Here is a 13,489-nt window from a genome sequence, read left to right as displayed (position 1 = left end):
CCTGCGTGGTGAGTAGTTCTTCCTCATAACTTAAAAAGTATCATTATTAGGACAATGAAAGTAGAGTATATTATAAATATTATACTAACACACATCTACATAATTTTTTATGTAAATTGAACGACAAATAAACACTTTATAAACAAATAACCAAACATAGGAGGGGCAGAAAGTGTTTGTGCGTTTACTTTAATGGTGAGTTGTGTAACCTTTCAGGTGAATTACTTGGCGCAATCTCTCCTCATAGCTCTCCATGATTGTTTGACAGTACCCGACTGGTATTTTCTTTCATTCTTCTTCACAGAATGCCTCCAACTCTTGCAAGTTTTTCGGATGACGCTGATGAGCCCTGGTCTTCAACTCATGCCAAACGTTTTCAATTTGGTTGAGATCGGGTTACTGCGATGACCACTCCAGAACGCTTATATGGTTTCTCTGCAACCAGGATTGCACATATTTCAATGCGTGCTTAATCATTGCCGTGCTGGAAGATCCAGTGACGCCCAAGTCGCAAGTTCCGAGCATCATTCTTGATTTAAGTGCCTAATATATCAACGTACTCTTCTTTTTTCATGATTCCGTTGACGCGGTGAAGGCTGTCTACACCAAAAGAGCTGAAGGAGCCCCATAGCATGATCGAACCACCTCCGTGTGTAACTGTAGGGAAGGTGTTATTTGGAAGATTTCGTTCCTCCTTCTTACGGAAAATATAGCGAACATCATTGCAGCCGAAAAGCTCTATTTTACTCTCGTCGGACCAAAGAAAACTCTTCCAATAAGTAAAGGTTTATCTACATGCTTTTTTGCATACCTCAATTATGCTTTTAAATGAACAGGCTTTAAATATGGAGTTCTACAAAGACGGCATGCTTTGAACCCCAAAAGCGTAACATGTTTGTAACTGTAGAGGTGCTTACTTCAACCCCAGTTTCCCTTACCAGTTTTGTATGTCATTACGTGTTAAACGAGGGTTCCTACTAACTTCTCTGACAACCTTCATCTTGGTTCTCTCTGGAATTGTGGTGGGGCGTCCGGAACGAGGGAAGTTAGCATTTGATCCTGTTAGCTTAAACTTGGCAATTATGCTTTGAACAGTAGATTTCGGCACATTAAGTTGTGTAGCAGTACCGGAAAGAGACATACGAGACTTGTATTTTACAATAATTCGGTTTTTTACAATACTGGACAGTTGTTTCCTGTTCGCCATGATGACCAAGCAGATAATGACGGAGACGGCGCTAAATTGCCGGAAGTAAATTTTTTGCTGGCGAAATTCCAATAATTATGAGCCCAGTATCTAGTTCTGAAATGGCTTAATGTAGTTTATTCGCCAAACTAAACAAAACTTTTACGGGGATATCAGTTATTTCACACGTTCTGAAATGTCCGAACACTTTCAGCTCCTTCTATTTTTGATTATTTGTTTATAAACAGTTTATTTGTCGTTTAATTTACATAAAATTATGTGGATGTGTGTTAATATAATATTTATAATATATTTTACGTTTATTAGCCTAATCGTGATACTTTCTAAGTTATGAGCAAAAAACTACTTGGGACGCAGGGGTACGAACACTTTCTGTCGTAACTGTAAATTTATTGTAACTGTCAATGTTAATATTACAAAACAATTGGCTACTCGAAAAGCTACATATGATGAATATAGACATACATAGCTAGCCAAAATCTTAAGGCCGATGAACATTAAGAAAAAAATATGCATTTTGCGTTGTTAAACTCAACCACTTATTTGAGTAGAGCTTCAAAAGATGAAAATAAGAAAAGGGAAAATAAAAACAAAAAAAAACATTTTTTAGCATTTAATAGGGAAAATGTGAACACTATGAAATTAGCCTAAATACTAGCTGGTCAAAAGTTTAAGACCGTACCAAAAAGAAGTCCTAAACAGGGTAGGAAATGCCCAACAAGAGGTCTCAGTGGTGTGTTGCACGGCCGTCATTGCGAATAACTGAAAACATTCGCTTTGGCATGGTCGACATAATCGTTTGCCTAAGGCTGGCTGGAATGTTATTCCAAATGGTGAAGATGGCTTCACGAAGGTCATGCACTGTTTGGAATTGACGTAACACAGGAGATGTCAGTGGGATACGTTGACAACGCTAATGCTTGAACACAAATGACTAGATTTCGTTACGTGTTTACCTATTAACGCTTTGTTTCAGTTTGGTCTTAAACTTTTGACCAGCTAGTATTTAGGCTAATTTCATTTTGTTCACATTTTCCTATTAAATGCTGCAAAAGTTTTTTATTTTTATTTCCCCTTTTCTTATTTTCATCTTTCGAAGCTCTACTCAAATAAGTGGTTGAGTCTAACAACGTAAAATGTATATTTTTTTCTTTATGTTCATCGGCCTTAAGATTTTAGCCAGCAGTGTATGTGCACTTAGTTGAGAACTATAATATTACCAGACCGTCTATACTGTAAGTATATTCAAACACTGCACCTTGAATGATAATGTTCTTTATTACACAAAAAAGTTGTTAGAAATGGTGAATTCAAACCAATTTTATCCATTATTTAATAAATGCTTGTGTAGATATGATATTCCTAAGACTCTTGTATCTGGTAATGGTCTACAGTTTGTGTCTCATTTCCTTGATAAATTTTGTAAAATTATTGAAATTAAACATATATTTACAACTCCATATCATCCTTAGTCTAGCATTACTGAAATAGTAAATAGAAATATTAGTTGAATGATACTTATTTATATAGAAAACATAATCCAACTTCGGATAATAACTTATCTGAATTTTCGCTAGATATTAAAACTTCTATTCGTGAATCTACAGGGTACATGCCAGCCAAACATTACTTGGGGCGTGGTATCTTCCTTCCTTGGAAGTGACTGACGAAATACTCAACAGCACTTGAAATCACTGATGGAAAAACAGCAGGATTATGAAATATCATGTGGAAGACAAGATCCAACGTTGAAAACGTTCAGAGCAACAAGAAGAAGCCTAAAAGAATAATATATGCATAGACACATTTAAAGTAAGCGAATTAGTATGATTAAGGTGATTAATTAGTAATTAGTATGATACTATTTTCCCTAACGGTGACGTACACACACCATTAATACTCTTTTTACCAACGAATAGTGGAATTGACCATCATATTTTAACACCCCCACGGCTGAAAGGACGAGCATGTTTAGTGTGACGGGAATTCGAACCCGCTACCCTCAGATTAACCACCTGGTCATGCCGGGCCAAACTGTTTATTAATATTGGTTTGAAGTCCTGGCACTTGTTTATTAACTGTATTTTCGTAAGTGTTAAATTTATTTCTAAGTGATTTTGTTGTTGAGCTATTGATTATATGGCGCGTTCATTTTAGACCCCTTACAGTATGACGTATTACTGGTCACTTTCTGGTTAGTTATGGTGTCCTACTTTAATCTACATTATTTTCCTTTCTTATTTCTAAAGATGTCTTAGGTACGACAGGCATTTCTGTTTTGTAAATTCTAAATCTTTGATATGAACTATGGATTTCCGTAAGATTATAAATTACATGAACGCTATAACTGGACAAAATTGATAATACAAAGGAGCAAATGTCCTCTGCGGACGCCTATGTCTGAACACATCTTTATGATTTAAGTGTTTGAATATTTTACGTCTGAAAGTGATGAGTGTCCGGTATCACCACACCACCTACGTAACGGGAAACAATGTAATTTTCACGCATTCAGTTCCACTTCGTGTTTATCTGTGATAATTTCACATTGTTTACTGATTTGCATATTAAAAATCGTTCTGATATAACGTACTCCTCATGCACAAAATACTGTTACACCGAATCCTCTCCCCAGTGGGACAGCAATATGTCTGTGGACTTTCACCACTAAAAGCCAGGTTTCGATACCTGTGATGAGCAGAGCCCAGATAGCCTATTGCGCAGCTTCTTGTTTAATTTCAAACAAATACACCGAATTCAGTGGTCATAAAATATATTACTTGCCTACCTAAACAGCTATATTACAAAGAAAACTTGAAAATAGAATTAAATAAATATTTTCGATTCGCAACCGAAATTGATAATGTTTATTTATCAAAGCTTCATAATTATGTACAGGTATAATGAACTATAAATATCTAGCTGTTATGGCAACATCAAAACAAAATCTAAATATTGGAGAATCATTCACCTCCCAGTGGCAGAGCGGTGTGTCTGCAAACTCCCACGGCTAAAAACCGAGTTTTGGTACTCGTGGTGAGCAGAGCATAGATATCCCATTGTGTAGCTTTGTACTAAATTCTAAATAAACAAAGAGAGCGATCTAATGACTTCTTGTATAATAAATCCTAAGTATGAACGCAATCCCGTCCTTAAAAATCACTACAGCATGCACGTTTACAGCTTTATTATTATTTCTGAACCGTAAGGAAATCTAATCGATAATTTTTGTTTCAATTTTAGCAACTTAGTTTATTAAGTCCACACCGTGAAACAAAATAATTAAATAATGTATCAGGTCATCCCATAAGTAATGTCCGAAAATTTAATACAGAAAGTGTATCATCATTTGTCTTTGAAGAAGGCTTTAATGACTAAAATATGTAATAGGATGTGTATAAAATGTTCAGACAAATAAGAGAAACTAACCCAACTCCGCTTTTTCAGATATTTTATCAAATAAACCATTATGAAGATGGATGTGTCTGAGGAGCACATTAGGCATATAATGTTTCATGAGTTTGAAAAAGGCAATAGTGCCGCAGAAACTACACGAAACATTTAAGGTGTTTAAGGTGCAGAGTCTCAATGAAAGAAAATGTCGAAGGTGGTTTCAGAAGTTCAGATCAAGTGACTACAGCTTAAGTGATGCGCTACGTTCATGTCGTCGTGTTGATTTTAATGATGACTTGTTGCTGACACTTGATGAAGATTGTGCTATAACAGTTAAAGAACTAGCACAGAAGCTTAATTCAACCCATTCAACAGTTCATCTGCAACAGCTTAGAAAGGTGTCAAAACTTGAAAAATGGGTCCTCCGATAATTTGACAGAAGTTAATTTTAGAACAAGAATGGACAGTTGCACTTCTCTGCAATCTCGTGAACGTAACTTACCTTTATTGGACAGGTTAATGACTGGAGATAAAAAATTGGATATTTTATAAAAAATCTTAAGCGCTGTAGACAATGGTTCAGTACAGATACACTGGCTAAAGCACAGCTCAAAATGGATCTCCACCCTAAGAAAGTCTTCTTAAGCGTTTGGTGGAATATTATTGGTGTGATCCACTTTGAGTTGCTGCCACTCAATGTAACGATTATATCAGACTTATATTGTCAACAGTTAGAGCACTTGCATGTTGCACTGACAGAAAAGAGGTATGCTTTGATCAGGTGTATATGAGTTGTGTTACACCAGGATAATGCATGGCCCCATACAGCAAGTATCACATTTACAAAGATTGAAGAGCTAGACTGGTAAAAACTTCCATATCTTTATTATTCTCCAGACCTTGGCTCATCTGACTATCATCTATTCCGAAGTTTGTAGAACTATCTCGATGGAAAAACCTTCGAACACATGAAGATTTCAAAACTACCCTCTCAACATTCTTTTCCTCCAAACCCCAAAATTTTATAGAAGTGGCATTCAGAAGCTTGTGAATCGTTGGCAGGAAGTAATTAATAACAATGGAACATATATTATTGACTAAATAACAATAAAAGCATTTGAAATCCTTTCTCTTTTTCTGAACTTAAAATCGTACATTACTTAAGGGATGACCTGATACATAGCTGTTGTTTTTAGCAATCATGTCGAGTAAAAAAATAATAAAGAAATGAGTCTGGTGGCTAACTTAAGAAGGCATGTTATTTGTTGAATCGATATTTGGAATAAGACGTTCCTATAGTCACATTTATGCCTCAGATATAAACGCTTTAGGTGATGTTTTTTCAAGTTCTAATTCGGACTCTGGAAATTCAGTATAGGTCATGTACTAAATTCAGCTATATGTTCCAGCATTACAACAGAAGACAATCCAGGCTGTATTCATCAATATATTTGCGAACTACATTATTCACTAAAATCGTTTCGATATGAAACTACCAAAGGTACTACCTAATTCTTAGTCTGTGAAGACCTGCTATGAAGAGCTCACTAGTTTTTATTGTGTATGTTGAAAGCAATCTAATTACACGTTTTGTGTTTTCGAATCAAACTGTAATACATTTCAATCACCTGTAGTTCCGAACAAATAATTTGTATTTTGCATGCAGTCCTTTTTTAAATATAGTTTTGCCGTTTTTAATTTTGTATTCTTAGATTCAGTTTCCACGTGCTTACGTTATCTTACACTTTCATCTATAACAGCTTCCTTTATTTTGCAGTCCTCCAGTAAGCACGGCGCATGTCTGCTGACTTATCATATTAGAAATCGGGTTTCGATACCCGTAGTGGGCAGAGCGAAGATAACCAATCGTGTAGCTTTGTACTTACCAAATCTATTTTGTCTTGTCTTATTTGTGAATAAGATATAATTTGATTTGTTTCCTTATCGTCCCCTTTATTTAACTATAAACAAATCAGCCACTTTTAACTTTCACAATCAAATTTTGATTTGGTTCAGTCAGTCTTTTTATTTTTGTGTTTTCATAATATAACATTACATATATACAGTCATGTGAAAAAGTTAGGACACTCTATGCAAGCCTGTGTATTTTTGTAACATTTTTGGATATATAGATATTTATCTCAATTTTAACAATACTGAGAGATTATAGGAATATTACTAAACAATTAAAACTGAAGAAAAGACTTTTCAAGATCTTCTGTAAATGTAATTCTAAAAAATGCATATTCTAACTGAGGAAAAAGTTAGGACACCCCCACATTTATTCCCACTTAAAATGGCTCAACTCACACAGGTGTATTACACCAGGTGCACATGATTAGAAGATCGTTACTCAGCATTTTGAATGAGGCTTGCCCTATTTAAACCTCAGACATTTAGTTTGGTGTGCTCCTGACTGTTGAAGTGAGAGTAAGCACCATGGTGAGAGCAAAATAGCTGTTTGAGGCCTTCAGAAAGAAAATTGTAGCAGCTTATGAGTCTGGTAAGGAATTTAAAAATATCCCAAAAGATTTTGAAATCATCCATTTCACTGTCCGGAAAATAGTCAACAAGTGGAAGGCTTTCAAAACAACTACCAACATGCCCAGGTCTGATCGTCCAAGCAAGTTCACTCCGAGAGCAGACCGCAAGATGCTAAAAGAGGTCTTCAAACACACTAATATATCATCACGGGACTTACAGTAGGCTCTGGCTACTGTTGATGTGAAAGTACATGCCTCTACAATCAGAAAGAGACTGCACAAGTTTAATTTGCATGGGAGGTGTGCAAGGAGGAAACCTTTGCTCTCTAAGAGAAACATCAAGACCGGACTGAAGTTGCCAGAGAGAATGTAGACAAAGACTAGGACTTCTGGAATAATGTTCTTTGGACAAATGAGTCCAAAATTGAATTATTTGTATACCAGAACAGAGGACATGTTTGGCGTTAACCAAATACAGCATTCCAGGAAAAGAACCTCATACCAACTGTGAAGCATGGAGGTGGAGGTGTCATGGTTTGGGGCTGCTTTGTTGCAGCAGGACCTGGACAGCTCACAATCATAGAATCCACCATGAATTCTACTGTGTATCAGAGGGTGCTTGAGGATCATGTGAGACCATCTGTAAGAAAATTAAAGCTGAAGCGGAACTGGACCCAGAAACACAACAATGACCCAAAACATACCAGTAAATCCACCAAGGACTGACTGAAAACTAAGAAATGGAAAGTCCTGTAATGGCCGAATCAAAGCCCAAATCTTAATCCCATTGAGATGCTGTGGGGTGACTTAAAACGGGCTGTACATGCAAGAAACTCCTCAAACATCTCACAGCTGAAAGAATTCTGCATTGAGGAGTGGGGCATACTTTCTTCAGGCCGATGTCAGAGACTGGTAGATGGCTACAAGAAGCGTCTTAGTGCAGTTATATCAGCCAAAGGGGGTAACACTAGCTATTAGGGGGTAGGATGTCCTGACTTTTTCCTCAGTCAGAATATGCATTTTTGTAGAATTACATTTACAGAAGATGATGAAAAGTCTTTTCTTCAGTTTTAATTGTTTAGTTATTTTCCTATAATCTCTCAGTATTTTTGAACTTGAAAATAAATATATATATATCAAAAAATGTTACACAAATACACAGGCTTGCTATTTATAATATATTACTATTTATAAGTATCTACTATCACTAAAAAAGGGTTATTTTGTTCATCTTTTGTTAAAAGCTGATAAAAATTAGTAGAAAACTTCACTGAATGCTATTCAAAGAAATGTTTTCTTTACAATCAGAAAGGTAAAGCATTTATAAATAATCAAAGATATTTGAACGCTACAGTTATTTTTATACCCTCAATATGAGTATTATTTCTTGCCACTGAATATTGTTTGCTATAATTTGCCATTTAACGGTTGAATACTTTTAGGTTTAATGAAGAACAAAACTTTTAGTTAATTTTCTTTCGGCACGAATTTTCACAATGGACTATCTGTGCTCTTTCCATCAAAGGTATCGAAACCTGATTTTTAATATTAAACCCTCAGACTTGCCGCTGAGTCACAGTTGATGAATAACAAAATTGTTAATGCAAATGTTATGAAACCGGCCTACATAAATATCATCATAATAAAAACTTATTAAAATATTAAAAAAACATACAATTAACGACAAAAAACAATAAGAGTTTAGTGATCGTGTTACTTGCATAACCTTAAAATTACAAAAAGTATAACATGTACAAGCAAATACATTTTAAAGAAACGTTATGAAATAGGCGGAATGAGCAATGATAATTTTTTCTTACTATTTCGCAAGGATTACTGCTTCGCTCTATATGTTGTATCAGTTCAAATGATCTTTTTCTTGCATAAATCACAGCTGAAAGACAAATGACTAATACTGTACAGCTGTGGTGAACAAGTACGTATGTACTCAGCATATTCTATGACACCTTTAACCGTGAATAAAAAATAGGATTGAAAACAAATGCAAAGATGCAAACACAATTGAATAAACCAAACAAAATATTTTTAAAAGACATACATGGCTGAGACTATAACTTGCACTTTTATTTGGTCAGTTAACATGTTTAAATGTTTATCTTCTCTGTATATATCTGAGGGTCGCGGGTTCGAATCCCTGTCGCACCAAATATGCTCGCCCTTTCAGCCGTGAGGGCGTTATATTGTGACGGTCAGTCCCACTAGCTGTTGGTAAAAGAGTAGCCCAACAGTCGGCGGTGGGTGGTGATGACTAGCTGCCTTCCCTTTAGTCTTACATTGCACAATTAGGGACGGCTAGACCTCGTATAGCTTTGCGCGAAATTCAAAAACAAACAAACAATTTGTATATATGATCCATATGCTCACAGAGGTAGGTGACATTGGATAGTAAGAAAACACAATTTGGTCTAACTTGAAAGTGTGTTATTATCAAGATTTTTACCTTGTCTTGTGCAGATGTACTTTTACCTGTTCCGAAGGTTAGAAGTATTCAGTTGTAAAAATCACTGTACCATATCTTTATGAGTAATACTTCATTCCAGAAAGATATCACCTAAGAATGGTCAAGCAAGTATATATATACAAAATAAGCATTATAATAGGTAATCCTTGTGTAACCTAGATGATTGGCGTAAGTTTAAGACCATATCAAAGAAAACCAAATAACATCTGTGCGAAGATTTAGAACAACATAATGGGATACAACCCCACTTCTTTTATCTAAGATAACACTTGCTCTTTCTTTATTTCAGTGCTCTTTAAGGTCTGGGCCTTAAAATTAGACTACATTGAAAATTGTACTTATTTGAATGAAGATATTTGAAGAACCAGTCGGTTGTTATTCAATTGTACATGTGGATAGCTCTGTCAGAGTACATAAACTTTGCACGCACCTCCTGGACAGTCTACATCAGTAATTCTACATTGTTATCAGACCAGGGATAATGCTGTAAAATGCACTATTCTGACCACATTCACTTCGTAAGAAACTGGTTTGTTGTCTCCTTTATCCGTATAGTGCTCTGAATTATCTTACTGCTGTAACGACAAAACGTCAGTGACAGATTGAGCTAACACTTAAGCTTCGGCCCATTTGATGGAGCAATTGATAACGAAAAGTACTTATCGATTACTTCTCAGGGTTTTGTGCGTGAAGATTATAGGACACGTTTCTTTAGTGGAGAACCAATCACTCTGTTGGAATTTTCCCTGTCATGGCGAGTTATTTCACTGAGCAACACACTTGGTACAATGTCAAAGCCACATTTCAACACCTTGGTTCTATCCAAAAAAACTTGTTTGTTTTGGAATTTCGCACAAAGCTACTCGAGGGCTATCTGTGCTAGCCGTCCCTAATTTAGCAGTGTAAGACTAGAGGGAAGGCAGCTAGTCATCACCACCCACCGCCAACTCTTGGGCTACTCTTTTACCAACGAATAGTGGGATTGACCGTCACATTATAACGTCCCCACGGCTGGGAGGGCGAGCATGTTTAGGGCGACTCGGGCGCGAACCCGCGACCCTCGGATTACAAGTCGCACGCCTTACGCGCTTGGCCATGCCAGGCCTTCCAAAAAACAAAAAACAAAAAAAAACTACTTCATATTTTAAATGGTATATAAGACTTTCTTGTGCCTCTAGTTCTTACATTATTAAAACCAGAATTACAATCCAACACACACTCTTAACTCATTATATTAATGGCGATATTACGAGCAACTTTTCTTCTTCACCAATATTAGGTGTTCACATTCTACTAAGTAGCAAGTACCATTCAAACTACATCTAACTGTCAGTTACTCTTTTCGAAGATCTTAATGTGTTCATATACTCACCGAAAATTGTGATTGCTCGTGTTGCTCATCATAACTACGGCTGTAATATCTTTAACCATTCATTGTACATTGTCTACAATCTGAACATCCAACAAACAGATATGCACTTATTGTGTAGTAAAATAATCCGTTTCTCAGCATTTCTCTGTTACTTACTTGGGAATATTAGGGTTATACTGTTGCAGTGTCACTATCAACAACATTTCTCCGTTATTGATCTGGGGACTATTGTACCGTAATGTTGTGTTGTTGAGTGTCACTGTAAATATTTTTATGTTACTAATCTAGGGATTGTTGTATGATAATGTTGTACTGTTATAACATAACTATCAATATATCCCTGTTGCTAATCTGGGAAGTATACTACAGTAATGTTGTACTGTTTTAACGTCACTATCAACATTTCTTTGTTGCTGATCAAGGAACTGTTGCAATGATATCGTGTCATTATCAAAATTTATCTGCTACAGATCTGACGACTACTGCAGAGGATAGTTGTACTATTGAGTGCCAGTATCAATATTTCCTTGTTGCTGATCTGGGGACTGTTGTACAATAACATTGTACTATTATATCGTCACTATCCAATGTGGAATTAATCAATCATGTAATTGATGCATGATCCATTGATTCGTGAAATGTCTCTAACACAATTATTGGCAGCAGGATTTAATAAATACTTCAACCGGAAGCATCTCCTTCTTTGTCATACATTAGCAGCTAAGGATCCGTTAACATGTGTTCAGCTCGTTTAAATGCTTCGTAATACTTTGTACCTGCAATTAAACTGATCCCATTCAAGTATTGCTGACGTTAGTATTTAATATTAATGGATAATCATAATGAGTATAATTTGGCACTGGTTCATCAATCAAAAAGAAGTAAACAAACACTTCAAGAAGTATAACGTGTTTGACAGTGGTACTTCAACCAAAAAACACTTCAAGAAGTATAAGAAGTGTTCACATTTCTATGTTCAAATATAACATTGGACACGTGATAAAAATTGGACACAAACCTTCTAAAGTATGACAGAAACCATATGAAGCTACAAACGAAGCTGGTGATAGTACTTTACACCTGCAACGTCATTGGACAATCCATCCCAACCTACAATATAACCGAACAGCACTACTTCTGTGCTCACGAATACGCATTTACTTTGTTTCAGTTTCAAGATTGTTCTTTGATGTAATGAAATACCATTTCAACAGCAGCTGTTTTGAAAATGTATACAAGCAATAATCAGATATAGAGGTTTTAAGGCCGTAATATAAGTGAAATTGATTGTTTTTAAATTTCGCGTAAAGCTACTCGAGGGCTATCTGTGCTAGCCGTTCCTAATTTAGCAGTGTAAAACAAGATGGAAGATAACTAGTCATAACCACTCACCGCCAACTCTTGGGTTACTCTTTTGTCAACGAATAGTAGGATTCTGAAAGGGCGAGCATATTTGGTGTGACTGGGATTCGAACTCGCGATCTTCGGATTGTGAGTCGAGGGCCTTAACCACATGGCCAAGGTAAAATTATACAACGCTATACTGGATAGATGTTTATCGAAGGTCGTCTTAATGCAAAACACTAAGCTATAACAGCCTTATTTGGTTTAAAGAGCTGCAGTGTTGTGATTTCTGTTCTTTTATCCTTATTCATAGTTTATTGTTGTTGTTTGTGTGTGTTTTTTGTTATGTATGAATCTATTAAGTTTACTCTAGCAACATTACTTTCAAATATGATACACTGAACAATTCAATTTGTATTTATGCACACAAGATGAAAAATACCAACAAGAGTGGCAGTATAAGATGAAAATTTATTTAAAAAAATACAGCTCTATTATACAGATATAATGATGTATGAGTAGCATCCGTTATTCCATGTCGTTATATGATTGTCTTAAAGTCTTCTCTGCATTTTAGCACCGTATCTGTTAAGTTACTATTTTTCAATATGTTATTTTTTCTCTTCGCTGTGGACGTTAAAGCTGTTATAGAACTGAATATCGAGTTCAGTTTTAACGTTCTGTTTTTTGAAACACCTTTTTTTTTCATGTCCCTATAAATGACTATTAAAACACATATACGCATGATGGGCATGCATAGTCTTTTGAATCGTATTTTGTTCCAATGATTGTTTATTATTCTTTGGGTCTGTTCATAAAGTGTCAAAGTTACTTAACAATTTCTCCAATCACCACCAGAACTTATCGTATTCACTACATGCAAGTTGACGCACATAACTATGTACAGTTGCTATTTTCGACTTGGCTGTCTTTCAAGTTTTTACACGCAGTTTAAGATAATAAATTACATTCAGGCTGTGAATGAAAGTTCTATCCACAGAAGCGCATGCGTAGTTCATTGACGGTAAACATGCGTTCCCAATGGTAAACTACATTTACCCCTGAAGAATGCAAACTTAAACACGCGTCAGTTAAATTGGTTTAATGTTAGTTATACGTTCTTCGGGCAACATCATGTAAGTGTTACGTCACGCAAAGGAATACACAGATTAAAATATTATACATAATGTTTTAAATTTTAGTTTATT

At 35.7% G+C, this 13,489-nt stretch overlaps 1 protein-coding gene across 10 annotated transcripts in view; it reads right to left on the bottom strand.

The window, feature by feature from the left end:
* The window catches only part of LOC143225188 (uncharacterized), a 109,687-nt gene that overhangs the window by 22,336 nt on the left and 73,862 nt on the right, over positions 1-13,489 (bottom strand). For 5 of the 10 annotated variants that reach the window (XR_013013670.1, XR_013013668.1, XR_013013671.1 and 2 more), the window contains one exon: positions 2,775-2,985. The exons of the other annotated variants lie outside the window; for them this stretch is intronic. Coding sequence is in view for 1 of the 5 variants with exons in the window: in XM_076454168.1 (XP_076310283.1) it covers positions 2,932-2,985 (54 nt within the window). In the remaining 4 variants the exon portion in view is untranslated. Of the gene's footprint in view, positions 1-2,774; positions 2,986-13,489 lie in introns of those variants that run through there. 10 annotated transcript variants of the gene reach the window in all.

This window comes from Tachypleus tridentatus, chromosome 9 (assembly GCF_004210375.1).
Source record: "Tachypleus tridentatus isolate NWPU-2018 chromosome 9, ASM421037v1, whole genome shotgun sequence".
Taxonomy (NCBI): domain Eukaryota; kingdom Metazoa; phylum Arthropoda; class Merostomata; order Xiphosura; family Limulidae; genus Tachypleus; species Tachypleus tridentatus.
This window is presented reverse-complemented; position numbering and strand designations above follow the sequence as displayed.